The sequence below is a fragment of the Microcebus murinus genome, chromosome 5 (genome assembly GCF_040939455.1).
Source record: "Microcebus murinus isolate Inina chromosome 5, M.murinus_Inina_mat1.0, whole genome shotgun sequence".
Taxonomy (NCBI): Eukaryota; Metazoa; Chordata; class Mammalia; order Primates; family Cheirogaleidae; genus Microcebus; species Microcebus murinus.
The window spans coordinates 6,606,397-6,623,430 of NC_134108.1; the positions used below are offsets into that span (position 1 = coordinate 6,606,397).

Genomic DNA, 17,034 nt, shown 5'->3' on the forward strand with positions numbered 1-17,034 from the left:
CAAGACGGACGCGTCGTCAATGCGCAGCGCAGACCACCGTGCGGACTGTGAGTGCCGGCTGTGGGCAAGGTTTCCCGGCCGGTGATCACTGTACCGAAGTGGTTAAGGGTTCCACCCCAGACCTACTGAATCCAAATCTCCGGGGTGTGAGCACAAGAATCCACGTCACTTAAAAATCCCTTGGGTGATCCTGAACCAGTGGGCACCCAGCCACTGCTTGAGATCATTCCGGAAGGATCTGAACTTCAGCACTAAGACATTCACGAAGGATGCGAAACAAAGATGTGCTCATCTCGGTAGACAATCCCCCCAGGAAGTGGCCGTCAAAGGTCTGAAATCGTCGCCACTGGCAGTTCTAGAGCTGCTTCTCCTGAGCCCCGAGGTCAGCCAGGCCGGCAGCAGTGACTGGGCCATGACAAGCCCTTTCCTCCCGGTGGATCCACCCGGTGACGGTAGGAAGTGACAAGGATAACTGCCGTGCCAGGCAGGGGGCAGGGGACTCCCGACGGCCTTCTGGGTGACTGTGCTGCCGTGGAGAAAGTAGCCTGCAAGTGTCAGGGGCAGCGGGGCAGTTGGTGCTGGTGAAGACAGAGAAAAGGTGTTGGCTTTGCAATCAGAGCCAACTCATGTCCTTCTCGAGAACAGTTTCGGCAGGTCGGGGGGAAAGGAGAGTCGGCCGGGCGGCAGCAGAAGAGCAGGCACGTGGCCAGGCGTGGAGCCGTGTTGAAGGATGCCGTGTTGAAGGATGCCGTGTTGAAGGATGCCGTGTTGAAGGATGCAGGAGGGTGGGGGCCCCTGGGCTGGGGCCGGGGGAAGGGGCGGCAGATTCTCCCATTACTCTTTTGCCAAAAATTGTTTTGCAACTGCTCTCTCCAGCCAGGCGTGCTGGCACGCCTGTAATCGCAGCTCGTGGGGAGGCCGAGGCAGGAGGATCCCTTGAGCCCAGGAGTTCAAGGGTGCAGTGAGCTATGACGGCCACACTGCACCCCAGCCTGGGGGACAGTGTGAGAGACCCCATCTCTAAAAGAGAATATAAAATATTTCAAAAGAATAAAAACTCCTCTCTTGGAAGTCACCAGGGACCTCCAGTTCTCCATGGCGTCATGTGGGGCATTAAGCCCCTCTGTCCTCTCTGGAGCCTGTGGCGTTACTACAATGAAAGAAATACCCCGCAGTCGCGGGAGCGTGGGGCATTCGCTCCGCCGGCTTGGGGCTCGGATACTGAATGTGCCGCTCACGGGCCGTGTGGCCTTGGGTGGGCAGAGCGTTTCGTTTCGGGAAGCCCTGCTGTCTCCAGCCAAAACAGTTGCTAACAAGGCCTGCCTTTCAGGGACGCTGCAGTGACCGAACAGCACGATCGGGGCGAAGCCTCTGCCACAGAGCACCCTTCCTGAGGGGACAGGACATTGTCACTGTCTTTTCAAACCGCCCCCTCCCGGGCACCTGGGGCCCAGACCAGCCGGCCACCACTCCCGCTGACACCTGCGGCTGTGACAGCGCGATTTCCACACACACGGTGTTGGCCTGTGCTGACGTCTTAGTCATCGACTTAGCGGGAGAGCCGGCAAAAGGACAGGAGAGCCGGTTCCCTGCGCGCCTCAGGAACAGGCTGCCACGTCGTTCATGGGAGAGGAATCCCGAAATGCGACTTCTAAGTTATATGCAGAGCCGGCTCACGTCCTATGGGGAAATAAAACCATAATGTTTGGGCGCGTATTCTCTACCAGACCAAAAATCCGCACCTTATGAGGCTGCGACCCACCGTGCCCTCACACGTGCAGGTCGGAGTGGACCCGCCCCACCCCCTCCCCGAGACAGCTGGCCGGCTGTCCGCCAGCTTAAAGAAACTCCTCCAGCTCGGTACTGAAAAGCATTGCACACCGTCACCGCTTGTTTCGTTTCTAAGGTTTGGGACATTTTCTCCTCTTGTCTCTGACCTTTAAATGCGGGCGTCTCCACGAGGGTGTGGCCTTGGCGTCCTTGTCTGCTCGGGTGAGCGCTTGCTGCTTCGGGCTCTCTGTGGACGGGGTGCTGAGGGCCCCCTCAACCCCGCACTGCTGCCCGCGGTGTGCACTCATCCAGCCCAGCCAGGCCGGCCAGCCTGAGGCTCCAGGTCCCCTCTGGCCCCTAGAGCAAGAGATAAAGGCTTCAGTATCTGCAATACTGAGGAAACTGTACATCTGTGGGAACAAAAGTGACTTATTTTAGATGCCAACCTACCGTGTGCGTTCTGACTAACCCCAAGCCTGGGAATGCCTCCAGAATGTCCAGTTGACATGTGACTCCTCGTGCAGGAACACCTAGCCGCTGTGAGTCTCACCCGTCCTCCCAAAGAACCCTTGATCCTGGCGCAGAAATCCCAGGCTGTGGCACGCACAGCATTGTCTCAGCCACCTGCTCCTTCTTACCAGAGCACGTAGACCTTTACCCCAAGATATGACCTTTACCCGAGTCTGGACGTCTGCCTGTCCGCCCAGGACCATGCTTCTGTCTGTAAGTTCCTCTAATGAGTCACCCTGGACCCTCCAGCTGGATTCGCCTGCCTCCTTCTGTGGCCTCTTTGGCATTTGGGGGCTGCTTCATATATATAGCCCTTCCACAGAACAGCATTCATTTAAAATAAGGAGAATGTGTTGTGTTTCATACACAAAACTCTCAAAACGTGGAGTCTGTCTTAGCTGGGGCTGCTGTAACTAAGTTCCAGAGACTGGGGCGTTATAAACAACCAACATTTATTTCTGGCCGTTCTGGAGGCTGAAAGGCCTGAGATGAGGGCGCCAGCATTGCTGGCTCGGCGAGGCCCCTCTTCTGGGTCGTAGGCTGCTGGCTTCTCATCGTGTCCCCATGTAAGGAAGGGGCCAGAGAGTGCTCTGGGGTCACTTGGATAAGGACACTAATGCCTTATGGCCTAGTGACCTCCCAAAGTCCCCCTGTCCTGACCCTATCACATGGGGGTGAGGACTTCAACATCGGACTCTGGGGGAGGGCGTAACATTCAGCGCTTTGCAGAGTCTGCAGAGGAGAGGAGAAGGAAGCATGTCCCCGCGGGTGACAGCATCAGGAACCCCTGCTCTGGCTTCTTCCTTCTCCCACTTTCATCCCAGGTTTCAAACCCTCTTGGCTGCCCCCGCTGCCTTGCGCTACCCGGCTGATCCGGTTCCTGCTCCAGGCTGGCGTGCAGTGGCTGCACGGTGAGCCCCTCCCGGGCCCGCCCAGGTCGTGAGCTTGTCGTGCGCTGGCCTGGGGCCTCGCTGCTGCAGGTGGTGGACGCACAACCGTGTGCGGGAACAGCTGGGGCTGCACGTCACACCCACTCTGCTCCATGTGCTCTGGGGTCGGAAAAGAAGTGAGAGGAAGCTGGCATTTTGAGACACCATTATTTCTCTTCCTTTGCCATCGTTTTTTCCTTTCTTCCCTCAAAGAACAAGGCATAGTAATATAAATTTGCAACTTTCCAGTTTGTAATTACCCTCCAAGGATGCGCCATTGATAGGCATGAGGTTTCTTGGAGTTGAGCTCTGAATATTTGTCTTGGACTGAGCGTAGTGTTGATTGTAGGACACACGTTTTAATTCACCGGCTGACAATGCTTTTAGCCCGGCAGCGTGTGCTAACGCCTCCAGGTGTGCACACGCTGCCGCCCCCCCCCCCCCCCCCCCCCCGCTCCAGGGCTTGAGCTGGAGTCCTCAGGGCTGAGTACAAAGACTCCGTAGGGTGCCTTCTGTCACATCAACTTCATTTCCTTGTTCCTGCTCCTGTCCCTTCTGTGACGACATTGGGAGTTCCCCATCTTCCAGGTGCAAGAAGGGAAGATAAGATGTAGAGGACAGTTTAAAAGCAAAGATTCTGGAGTCACGCCAACACTCTTACCTACCAGCTCGGGGCCACTGTTTCACTTGTCTAATCCTCAGTGCAAAATAAAAACTAGTCTTCTCGCTCCACACCTGAGGCCGTGTCTAATGAGCAGTGCATGGCAGCATGGGTCCCCTTGTCTGCGCACTAAGTCCCTGATAGATGGCACTTAATCGAAATCACACAAAACACGAATAGAAACCTCCGCACTGTACCCTGAGCTGTCCTTTCCCGGCGGGTCAGCGTGTGCCACGTGCTAGGAGCACCGTGCTCCCCTCTCTGCAGTGGCTGTCCAGCACTTGTCACGGGAGCCGCCGATATTTGGGCTTCTTGCCCAAAGGCACTTCCGTCTTGAAGAATTTCCTATGCCAGTGTTTCAAAGGAACCTAAACTTCAATCCCAATAATAAAGATCTGAATCTAGACTCCTTCTGTCTGTTTTGCCCAGGCCTACAGAGTGGACGAAAGAGCCGCAGAGCAAGCTCGCTGGGAAGAGGCCTCCAAGGAAACTATCAAGAAAACCACCAAGCCCTGTCCTCGCTGCCACGTGCCGGTTGAAAAAAATGGTGAGTCTGGGCCTCGAGGAGCACGAGGGCATCCGGGGCTCTGGGGGGGGGGGGGGATGTGCAAGTTGCGCAGGGGTAGCAGGGAGGGGTTCTGAGGTTACATAAGATAACACACGTGACGGGCCTGGTGTGTGGCGTAAGCCCTTGATACACAACACCCGTTATTATTTTTCATGTTACACAAACATATTTAGCGGGTTCCGTGGCTGTGTCAGGCAGATGGCGTTTATGTGGACGGGAAGGAAATAATAAATACAGAAACTCAGATCAAGATACTGGAGGTGGCTGAGCGTAAGTGGCCGATCGGTGGTGGCTGTGGTTTTCCCTTCCTCCCCGTGACCTTGCCATGCTCTGACGGCGGCACCACCAGGTGACCATGTTGCCTGCCGTCTCCCCAGCTCGGCAGTGTGACTGCGAGTTAAGCTCCAGTCCACGCGTCCACATTTAAAGTATTCCTGTGGCCGGGCCCTGATTCCCTGCAGTGACCAGTGGGGGCCCTACCTGCCGTCCACCCTGGACGTGCCACCCAGTGTAAGGCCACCACAGCCAGTGCTCACAGAGCTCTTTCTGCACCTGCAACGTCGTACACATGTGCCGCAGACTCGGCGGCATGGCTGCAGATGAACCAGGGAACAAAGCGCCAGGCGCGGCCTCCCCAGCTTCTCACCACGCGCCCGCTGCGCCTGGCTGGCGGCTGCCGGGAGGGGCTCGCCGCGGAGTGAAGCCTGGCCAGGCCGTGAGCAGCACGCAAGTCTTTTCAGTTGTGTCCTTTAGCCAGTCATCACCGACACAAGCAAGCGGGTGCTGACACCCCCCAGCGCGGTGGGCACGGGCTCAGCTCCGCCCAAGTCCCTGGCTCTGAATCAGTGGTCTGCTGGGGAAGAAAAAGAATGTGCCCAGTGAATCATTGTCACCCTCTCTGCTGCTGCGATGCTCCTGGAATCGTGCGGTGTCACACGCAGCCATGGAGAGCAGGGCCATCAATGGGGTCAAAAGAAAAAGCCTTTCTAGCCTTGGCCACCACACGGTGACCGTGTAGGTCAAACCGGCAAGTGGAAGGGAAGGGAGGCGAGTGGCCCTCGCAGCAGAGGGTGCGTGGTGGGGACTGGTGCACAGAGCACATGGTAAGAGACCATTTGCTACAAGCAAAGGCTCTTTTTTGTTTCTACCCATCCCCTCCGCCCCCTCCAACTGCCCAGTGCCCTATGAATGTTACTTCTATGTGTGCACATTTGTGTTGCTCCATTAGTACGGATTTGATGGTGAGTACATGTGGTGTTTGTTTTTCCATTCTTGGGATACTTCGTTTAGTAGAATGGGCGCCAGCTCCATCCAGGGTAATACAAGAGGTGCTAGATCACCATTGTTTCTTGTGGCTGAGTAGAACTCCGTGGTGCACATATGCCACATTTTATTAATCCACTCATGTATTGATGGGTTGTTTCCACATCTTTGCAATTGTGAATCGTGCTGCTATAAACATTCTAGTGCTGATGTCGTTTTTATAGAATGTCTTTTTTTCCTTTGGGTAGATGCCCAGTAGTGGAATTGCTGGATCAAATGGTAGTTCTACTTGTAGCTCTTTGAGGTATCTCCATATTGCTTTCCACAGAGGTTGAACTAGTTTGCAGTCCCACCAGCAGTGTAGGAGTGTTCCTATCTCTCCGCATCCACTCCCACATTTATTGTTTTGGCACTTTTTGATAAAAGCCGTTCTCACCAGAGTTAAGTGATATCTCATTGTGACTTTGATTTGTATTTCCCTGATGAATAGAAACATTGAGCATTTTTTTCATATGTTTGTTGGCTATTAGTCTATTTTCTTTCGAAAAGTTTCTATTCATGTCCTTTGCCCACTTTTTAATGGGACTGTTTAATTTTTTTGCTGATTTTCCTGAGTTCTATATAGATTCTAGTTACCAGCCCTTTATCAGATGTATAACATGCAAATATTTTTTCCTATTCTGTAGGTTGTCTGTTTGCTCTAGTGATAGTTTCTTTGGCTGTGCAGAAGCTTTTAAATTTGATCATGTCCCATTTATTTATTTATTTTTGTTGATATTGTGATTGCTTTGGGGGTCTTCTTCGTAAATTCTTTGCCTAGGCCAATATCTGTAAGAATTTTTCTCACATTTTCTTGTATAATTCTTGTGGCTTCATGCCTTAGGTTTAAGTCTGTTATCCATTGTGAGCTGATTTTTGTGAGTAGTGAGAGATGTGAATCCTGTTTCAGTCTTCTACATGTGGCTATCCAATTTTCCCAACACCATTTATTGAATAATGATTCTTTCCCCCAGTGTATGTTTTTGTCTGCTTTGTCAAAGATCAGATGGCAATATGAGGATGGTTTTATATCTGAGTTCTCACTTCTGCTCCATTGGTCTATATCTCTGTTCTTGTGCCAGTACTATGCTGTTTTGGTTACCATAGCCTTGTAGTATAGCTTAAAGTTTGGTAAATTGATACCTCCCAATTTGCTATTTTTGCTTAAGGTTACTGTAGCTATACAGGGTCTTCTGTGGTTCCATATGAAGTATAGAATTATTTTTTCTACATCTGTGAAAAATGATGGTGGTATTTTAAGAGAGATTGCATTGAATCTGTAGATTACTTTGGGTATTATAGACATTTTAACAGTGTTGATTCTGCCAATCCATGAGCATGATATGGTTTTCCATCTGTTTACATCCTCTGCTATTTCCTTCCTCAGTGTTTCTTAGTTCTTCCTATAGAGCTCTTTCACCTCCTTAGTTAAATATACTGTTAGGTATTTTATTTTCTTGGTTCCTGTTTTGAAAGATATTGAGTATTTGATTTGGTTCTTAGTTTGACTGTTGTTAGTATATGGGAATGCTACTGATTTGTGTATGTTGATTTTGTAACCTGAGACTTTGCTAAACTTATTTATCAATTCCATTAGTCTCTTGGAAAAATCTTTGGAGTTTTCTAGATATAAGATCATATGGTCAACAAAGAGTGATAGTTTGACCTCTTCTGCCCCCATTTGGATGCCCTTGATATTCTTCTCTTGTCTGATTTCTCTGGCTGGGACTTCCAGTACTATGTTGAATAGAGGTGATGATAGAGGGCAACCTTGTCTGGTTCCAGTTCTAAGCAGGAATGCTTTCAATTTTTCCCCATTCAGTATGATGTTGGCTGTGGGTTTATCAGATATGGCTTTATCATTTTGAGGTAAGCCTATTTTGTTAAATGTTCTTATCATCATAAAAGAGTGCTGAATTTTGTCAAATACTTTTTCTGTGTCTACTGAGAGGATCATATGGTCTTTATTTTTACTTCTATTTATGTGGTGAATCACTTTTATAGACTTGTGTATGTTGAACCATCCCTACATCTCTGGGATGAAGCCTACTTGGTCGTGATAGATTTTTTTTTTTTTATGAACAGCTGAATTCAGTTTGCTAGGATTTTATTAAGAATTTTTGTGTCTGTATTCATAAGGTATATTGGTCTGTGGATATATTTAGTAATATATATAAAGACTTTAGTAATATATATAAAGACTTATATTATTCAACTCAATAATTCTACTTCTGGAAATCTACCCTAAATAATATGAAATACTCAATATGCTCATACACCTGCCCCCACACACACATTTTAGGAAAAAAGGTGCTAACTGCAGCATTATTTATATTAGGGAAAACTCAGCATCATCTAACTGTCCATTGACCACACTGTGAGAAGATAGGTTTACGCTGACACAGCCACGGCAAGGCGCCGCGCAGCCCCACGTCGTGGCATCGTGGCGGCTGAGAGCACGGGCTCTGGATTTCCCCTGCCCGAGTTCAAGTCTGGGCGCTGCCACATGCTGCGTGGCCCTCTGAGCACCAGTTCCCTGTTTGCGAGACAGGTTCACGGCAGAGCTTCCTCGCAGGAGGACGTGAGGATTAAAGGGGGTCACACGTGGGATGTGCGGGCTCTCACCGGCCGGGGTGTGCGTGGTTCACGTCAGTGAGGACCTGGGGTGGGCGTGAGGCCTGCGGTGGATCCTAACCGGGACATCGCAGTTCCAGAAACCAGCAGCATGTGATGTCAGCTGTCGAAGTATAAATTTGTACATGTGGGGAAAAACTAGAAAGAATGAAAAGAAGACTGAAAACAGTATCCGTGTGTCACAGTGGGTAGTTCAAGGCATAGTAGGATCAAGGGTGACTTTATTTTCTTTTTACGCTCTTTTATAATAAACACGGATGATGTATGACCAGAGACAAAGAATCAGTAAAAGCCAGGCAAGTCTCTGCAGGCAGCCATGGGAGGGCGAGGGAGCTCCCTAGAGGCCTGTCCGCACACACCGAGGGCAGGAGGGCGGGACACTGGTCCAGAGGTCGCTAGGAGTCAGGCCACGCAGGCCCCCTGGGTCACCCGGGCTTTGCTTGTGCCAGTTTGGGAGATAAGATGTGGGTAGTCGGTGGGCCTGGGCGAGTTGCTTTCTGCTTCTCTATTAAGTGGCTCGGTGTGGTTGGGCATTTGCTGTCAGCTTGTGCGGACGCTTGAGATACTTCCCCCATGTGTCACCTTAACACACTGCCCAGCCTGTGGCTTTAAATGCCATCCATGCACTGACGGCTCCCCAATCTGTGTCCCTCCCATCCCCTTATCCCTCGGTTCCCAGCTTCAACACCCCACTGCTTGCTTATTTAGCGTCTCCGGCTACTGTTCAACAGGCATCTGGAACTTATCAGAGCGGGACGTTAGTTGCTGCTGAGGAAACCTCATCTTCCCGGGTGCAGCCACCTCGGCAAACGCACCGCCCAGGCGCTCAAGCCATAACCCAAAGCCCACCCTCCACCCCGCCCCCTTCCTCGCCCTGCACATTCAGCCCCGCCACCACCCCTCGACCCCATCTGGCCCAACACGCTCTCCCACGTCTTTGTCTACGTCCTCCCTGTCCACCTTCTCCTCCTAGCGCAGCCGCCCACGGGGCTGCGCACCTGCTTCTTGCACACCTGTGACCCGCCCTGCACGGACGGCGGGGGGACTGCTCCGAGGGTGGGGCTGTCCTGTCCCTGTCCCCCTGCTGTCTCCTGTGGCACCATAACAGCATGGCCCACGTGGAGAGGCCCCCGTCAGCATCCTGTCCCCAGCCCGTCGGGTCCCGGGTCCCAGCACAGCCAGCTTTCTCCCTGGGACACTCCGTCACTTCCCAAGGCTGGCCTCTTCCCTTCCTTCAGAGCTCAGCTCATGGCCCCTCTCGGGGGACCCCCGTCACCGCCCTGTCTAAGGAGAGCCCTGCCCGCCGTGGTGCACACTCGAGGCCCTGTCCCAGCCCCTCCAGGACGGAAGGGCCATGGCTTGCTGCAGGGAGTGCCACACGTGGGGGCCTGGCCCCCTGCGGAATCGCCTGGGCAGAGAACCCGCCCCGGGTCCCTCCTCTTCCTCAGGGGAGCCCACACCCCACGACTGGCCAGACTGAGGACAGCCCTGGAGAGCCGCCCTGCCCCAGAGCTGGGGAGAGTGGGGCTCCCCGGCTGTGTCTGCTCAGAGCTGCTCCCTCAGCCCGGCTGCCGCTTTCCTTCCTGCGTGAACCTCCCTGCGTGAACCTCCGTAACGGCCGTCTCCCCTCAGCGCCTGCCTCCCGCTTCCCCCACGCCACCCCGGCTTCTTTAATAATAACCGCATAGCACGCGCCACCTCCCGAAATTACTGGTTGATGTGTTTGTGTACGTGTCTGTCACCTGGCTAGAACATACGCCCATGAGGCCAGGGACCTTGTCTGTCTATGCCCTGAGCCCAGAACGGTGCCCAGACAGTAAATATTTGTTGAATTAGAGCTTAGCTAGTAAAGAAGCTAGACACATCAACAGATATGTCTAATAAAATGCAGAGGAAGCAAGCTATCAGACACAGGGACCCGGGCGAAGCGGCTTACCTGGAAGAGATGATACCACGCCATGAGTCGAAGAATCGGCAAAAATGAGCCAGTCGGGGAGGAGCCAGGAGGAAGCATCCTAGGCCCCCAGCAGCACGTGCAAAGGCACTGGGGTGTGAGCACGCGTGTGCAGGAGGCCCCGCTGCCGGTGTCCTGGACGGGGCGCACTGCGGCCTTGGACGATGGAGTCGAAGGCGGCAAGTGACCGATGAAAAGTGTCCCCGTCAGGTTGTTTCTTTAAGACATCGTGATGTGCTGTAAATGGAAAGCACTGATGTTTCCCTTCTGAAATCTTAATTCACAAACTAAAAAGCTGAAACCTGAAGTCTATTGGTGGTGGCCTAACCTGCTGTGAAGTCTCTCTCCATCACGAAGGCCGACGTGGCCTGGTCACCAAGGACTCCCCACCTGGCCCGCACCTAGGTCCGTGGCCTGGACTCCTCGTGTTGGGGGAGAGCGGTCTCCCCTCGGCTAGGCTGAGTGGCGATGAGCGCGGTTTCCGCTCACGCACCGGCTCACGCACCGGCTCACCCTCGGCGCCTCCTCCCGCCGCCCCCTCCGCCCTGCAGCGCCTCTTCCTTCCCGTCCAGCCGAGCAGATGCGGTCCGGGCTCCGTTCTCTGGCCAAGGAGCGGGCGTCGCCAGTTCAGTTTGCCTTCAGGCTGTTGAGGAGCTTCTCTCTGGGTCTAACGAAGAGCTGCTCTGTGGGCTGCCCACACGGGGGGCGTACCACGGGGGGCGTGTCAGTCTGGGGACAGAATCCACCCTAAGGGAAGCCACGTTCCCTTCATGTCAGTGTCCACAAATCCGTGTGTGAGGTTTCCAGCAGCTTCTTGCTTGCGTGCACCTCTAAGCTGGCAAAGTGTTCAGAGTTACGGTCCTCGCTGTTCCTCCACGTCGTGGGATCTAGCAGTAGCCTCGTGCCTGTTAGACGCCAGGAAAGATTGTCGATAACTTTCTAGTCCTACCCTCTCTTCCCGCTTCCTTTCTTCTTATCCTACCATGCCACTGTGATGCCAGTTTCTATCATAAAATATTGCTTACAATGCCCGTATCCCAGATCCATTCGACCTGTTATACCATTTTGGCATGATAGGTCCCAGTGCAGGAAAAACAATACTCAGACGCTTTCTCTAGTCTCTCACTCAGCGACAGCTAACACAGACGACTTCCGTGACCAAATGTGTGGAGGTGTCTCTCCCACACACCCGGCAAGCGATCAGTTCCGCAGTGGACACCAGCCGGTGTCCCCAGTTCAGTTCTGACACCGTCTACCTAGAGAAAGCATCGGACCCCACAGACTGAGGGCTCGGTCCCCAGACAGCAGCCGGCAGGTCCAGGCCCCCAGGACTTCTGACCAACTGGCTTCAGGTTGGGGCTCCCACGATCCGCCCTGTGGATTGGATTAATTTGCCAGAGCGGCTCACAGAGCTCAGGGGAACGCTTGTATCTCCCAGTGTGTTATAAAGGCTCTTGCAGAGGGTACAGATGAAGAGATGCCAGGGCGAGGTACCGGGGAGGGACAATGGGCTTCCCCTGCGTGTGTCCGGCTATCTGCAAGCTGCCCAAGCCCGTCCCCTTGGGCCTGTTACGGAGCTGTCGTCGGACAGGCATGACCGAAGCAGGGACAGCCGTGTGGAAATGCGCCCGAGAAGAAAGGGGTGCGCTCTGACCCCCGAGGACTGAGTGGGGAGCTGCAGGGCCTGTCTGTGCAGACTCCTCTCCCCCGCCTGCAGGGGTGGGGCAGGCCCCTGTGGAAGGAGGGTCTCAACACCCGCAGCGGAAAGGCAGGCGAAGGTTAGAGTCCTGCCGTAGGCTGGTGACAGGAGGGCGGGGGAAGGTCAGAGAGAGAGAGAGAGAGAGATTCTGTTTTCTGAGGCCTAAGGGGCCCCAACATTATAACAAAAACTGTAACAACGGCAAAGGGAGTTATGGACCAGGAACCACGGATGAAAACCAGTGCACACATGTATCATGATGTTACAATGCAACAACATCCTCACCCTTTCCTTTAGAATTGCTTTAAAAGTTCACTGAGTTTTAGGCCGGGCGCGGTGGCTCACGCCTGTAATCCTAGCTCTCTGGGAGGCCAAGGCGGGCGGATCGTTTGAGTTCAGGAAACCAACCTGAGCAAGAGCAAGACCCCGTCTCTACTATAAATAGAAAGAAATTAATTGGCCAACTAATATATATAGGAAAAATTAGCCCGGCATGGTGGCGCATGCCTGTAGTCCCAGCTACTCGGGAGGCTAAGGCTGTAGGATCGCTTGAGCCCAGGAGTTTGAGGTTGCCGTGAGCTAGGCTGACGCCACGGCACTCACTCTAGCCTGGGCAACAAAGTGAGACTCTGTCTCAAAAAAAAAAAAAAGTTCACTGAGTTTTAATTTATTGCTCAATAATTCTGCATGATACTGTAGGAAAATGTAAGTGATTTTACAGTATCACACTATTTTTGTCATATTATTTCCAACATATAAGTATACTACCATTACATATGTGTTGAAAAGGACACAATCCTAAATGGAAAGTATTAAGATAGAAGTGTTGTAAGTTTTCTCCTTTGCCTTCTGCATACCTGTAATTTTTAATGATCTTTAAAACAAACCAAAAAGAAGTAAAAATAAGGAGGGGGGAGGATTTTACATGTATATAAATTATCCTAAAACAAATACCTATAGCTACATATGCATAAGTATTTTAAATTAGTGGAAGTTCTCATGCCAGGCTTCTAATAATAGAAGGGAGACAGTACCAAGGCAATTACTTGGAAAATTTGGCAAGAAAAACCAAATTAACCAGATAAATGGTAAAATTGAAAAATGGAGCCCATTCAGTGCCACGTAGGATTCAAGCAAAGAAACTGCTCGTGCCTGAATTGTCTGGGAAACTTGGTCAGGGATAGTTCTCTGCACAACGCTTCACACAAGTAACTTCCTCTTCTCTTCCCGGCACACGGGGTGTCTAGCCCCAGAGGCAGACAGGGACCATATGCAACCCGTTAGGGAAGGTGAATAATTCCAAAATAAGGCCCAAAACAAGGGCTTTTCCTCTCGTGCTGCAGAGACCCTGCTCTGTGAAAGGAAGAACATTGGAATCACAGAGATCTCAGTTAAATCTCAGCCTCCGCCGTTTAAAAGTGCTTCACCTTGAGGAAATTCTGCAACGGAATAATGCTATGATCTCAAGGTGTTTTTGAAGCGTAAATGAAATAAATAGAGCACCCAGCATTATTCATTAATTCCTTTCTATCCTTTTCATCCTAAATAAAATTTTGGGTGGCATCAAGGGACATAGTCCCAATCGAAAGTACTATGCTCTCCCAATTCCTGTTTTGTGAGTTTTGCCAAGCCAAATAGCAAATAACTGCAGAAATGATTAAAAATCATAACATATTTAAATTATCATATATTATATTAAAGTATTAGGTTATAGTATTAAATTATATTATTTAATATATGTATTAATAAATGAGGAATTGACCCCTATCGGTGAAACATGAAGCATTTGTCTCTAAATCCCATTTCAGGAGAATAAACTCAGGTTTGTAAGTTAAAGTTTGGCTCAGTGGCTCATGTCTATAGTCCCAGCTACTCGGGAGGCCGAGGCAGAAGGATCGCTCGAGCCCTAGAGTTAGAGGCTGCAGTGAGCTATAATGACCTCACTGCACTCCAGCCTGGGTGGCAGAGCAAGGCCTTATCTCAAAATAAATGAATAAATAAAATTTGTTCTGGGTGAAGGCGTTCATGCCTCAATTCCGTTCATTTTTTTAATGACCGTCCTGACGTGAGAGCTGCCTCACTGTGCTTTCCGCTCTTTCTCCGCAGATCGGATTCTCTCTGCCTTTGTATTGCTCGCGATTATTCACTTAGAAGGGGGCTCCTAGGGCAGCGTGTTGGCGTGGGGGTTCTGGTTTCCGGAGGCGTGCCGCAGACCCACCGCACCTTGTCCTTTGTCCCCGCAGGAGGATGCATGCACATGAAGTGCCCTCAGCCCCAGTGCCGGCTCGAGTGGTGCTGGAACTGCGGCTGCGAGTGGAACCGCACCTGCATGGGCGACCACTGGTTCGACGTGTAGCTGGGCGCCGGCGGCGCCACCGCAGAGGGACACGCACAGCCTCCTGCCTCCATCTGCCACTTCCTTTCTGAATACACACACGCGCACACGCGCACACACACGCACACTTCAAATTTCCTTTCTGAAATCACAAAAGCAAATGAACAGAAACTCCTGTACCCTTTTCACTGTGTCCGTGGAAAACAGCAGAGCCAACTGCGACGCCAGCGGGAGGCACTTTCAGGCCTCGGGAACTAGAGCTCAGATGACGGTGCCACGCGTGTGTCCTGCGTGTGCCGCCATTCTCATGCGGATTCGCATCAGGCTGGGTCAGTGTGTGGAGAGAGATGTCTCAGGTTTACTTTTCCTGCATTTTACCTTCAGTCAATACTGTGAAGAAACCGCCAGCTAGGGGGGAAATAGTTTCAGGGACTATTGTCAGTGGCTCTCAGTAAGATTCTGCAGTGCACGCTCAAACCATATTCATGGCTTCAAGAGCAACGTTCTTATTACAATATTCGGAGAGCGTCTGTTCCCAAAGAGCTGCAGGCAATAGTCAAAAATATTTGTTTATCCTCAAGAATTCTATCTTTATAAAATTACATTGGTGAAATATCAACTATGCATAAATCAGTTTGCCAACTAAGTGAGAAATGACAAAAGTTTAATTTGAATGTTGCATGTTTGAATTACAGGGAAGAAATCAAAACTCAATGCACTTTCATTCCGTTTAATTATTTGCAACTTTAAGAAGATATTGTTTTTCTGAAAATATTACAAGATCCATAATTTGATTTTAAGTATTCATTTTGCAGCTAACACATCTGACTCCACTATAAATTTAATGGATAAAGGGCCTACAAAGGAGATGTATTTAGAAAAGATTTCATAATGATATTCCATCTTAAGAAAAGTGTACATTATTAAATCAGAAGCTTGAAAGAGGAGCCTTTTCAAGACTGTCAGGGTGAAAGATTCCTGACTCCCTCCATAAGTGGGGGGACGCCCCTCTGCCTACCCACGCTGGCCCCTGGCCTGCATGGCCGAGAGCCTTGCACACCCCGGGGGCTCCTCCCAGGAGCGTTCTGTTCTTCGGCCAGTAAGCCAGCTCGAATATTCCTCACGTTAGCATGGATTGAATTGGAGTGCTGATCAAGTTTTCAACTTTTTTTCTGAGATACTCACAGCCCATCAGAAAGATTAACACTGGATGTGGCAAACCGCATTCCCTCCCCCCTCCCCGCCCCCGCACGTGTGCAGATAGTTGAGAAAGTACAACCACTATCTGTTGTTCTCGTGAGCTGGTGACTTCTCAGGGAGATAGTGACCGTGACCGAGGGCACGATGAGTCCCACTAGCACATGGAGTCCCTTCCGGGTGTAGGGTCTCGGGGAATTACGGAATCGGGAGCAGGGCTTCTCTTTTCAGATGCAACTCCTGAAATCCTTGCTGGCAGGGAGAGAGGGGAACGAACTCAGAAATTTCCCAGGTCACTTCCCAAAGACATCTGTCTGTCTTTCTCTAACTGCTTCAGACAGTCCATGTGTTCCAGCCACCAGGGACTGTCCTTTCCTCTCAGGGGCCCTGCCCCGGGCCAGGCAGGGTGGCCACATCAGCACTCACGGCCCCCAGGCTCCCGACACGAATGCACCTCCTCCAGCACCGCCCACTGCCAGGCCCGGAAATGATGGGATGTCTGTGTCGTGTGGGGAAAAGGAAGGTCACCGGGCCTGAGCCCACAAGTCCCAGCGGCTCCTGTCCACACTCAGTCTGGACCCCAGTCGGGGCCCAACACCAGGTCACCAGCAATCCCAGTCAATTGCTTCTCCTTACACTGACCCAATGTGACAATCACACGGCTCCCTCTATCCTGGGGAGCACACAGCACTTTTTATCATCCGCAGCTTATTTTTAATGATTTTTTTTCATTATTGCCTCTCCCACATCTGCACCGTGTGCTGGCTTTGCCACGCCCCGGCGAGGTTTGCTCCCGTGAGTTTCCGGAGCTGTTCAGCTGTCCAGCGTGGTCTCTTTTCCTTTCTTGGTGGTGTGGTCTTTCTTTCTTTCTTTCTTTCTTTCTTTCTTTCTTTCTTTCTTTCTTTCTTTCTTTCTTTCTTTCTTTCTTTCTTTCTTTCTCTTTCTCTCTCTCTCTCTCTCTCTCTTTCTTTCCTTCTCTCTGTCTCTTTCTTTCTCTTCCTTCCTTCTTTCCTTTCTTTTTCTTTCTTTTTCTCAAAACAGTGGTTCTTAAGTTAAAAACAAAAACAGCCACTCTGCATGAACATGAATCACAAACTATTGTTTGAGCAAGAACAGTGTAACAAAACACGAATACATCAAAAGAATAAAAGTAAAGCCTTTGCAGAAGAATCTTTATTTTTCTCTGACATGTGTTAAGAAATATCTGACTATAATGTCTAAGGGTGTACTCAGATTGTCAATAAAGGCATCAAAAGAGCTTTCGAGTCTTCTTTGAAGATATATTTTCCGCATCCACGTGGAAGGTGTGGGGGAGAACCAAAGGCTGCCCCTCCGGGCCGCACTCGTGGCCGGGGAGAGCTAACTGCCTGGTGGTGAAATGGCCGTTTTTATCGCTGCTCTGAGCTCTGGGCTCACCCTCGCTGTTTCCCTTTTTAAAATTAGAGTAGTTCCCTAAGTGCTATCAAAATCTGAAA

At 51.1% G+C, this 17,034-nt stretch overlaps 1 protein-coding gene across 3 annotated transcripts in view; it reads left to right on the forward strand.

The window, feature by feature from the left end:
* PRKN (parkin RBR E3 ubiquitin protein ligase) overlaps window positions 1-16,817 on the forward strand; it is a 1,194,517-nt gene extending 1,177,700 nt beyond the window's left edge. For all 3 annotated transcript variants that reach the window (XM_076002808.1, XM_076002810.1, XM_076002809.1), the window contains 2 exons: window positions 4,300-4,417; window positions 14,271-16,817. In XM_076002808.1, the coding sequence (XP_075858923.1) occupies window positions 4,300-4,417; window positions 14,271-14,383 (231 nt within the window). In that variant the 3' untranslated portion in view covers window positions 14,384-16,817. The remainder of the gene's footprint in view (window positions 1-4,299; window positions 4,418-14,270) is intronic.
* Window positions 16,818-17,034: the final 217 nt, after the last annotated feature.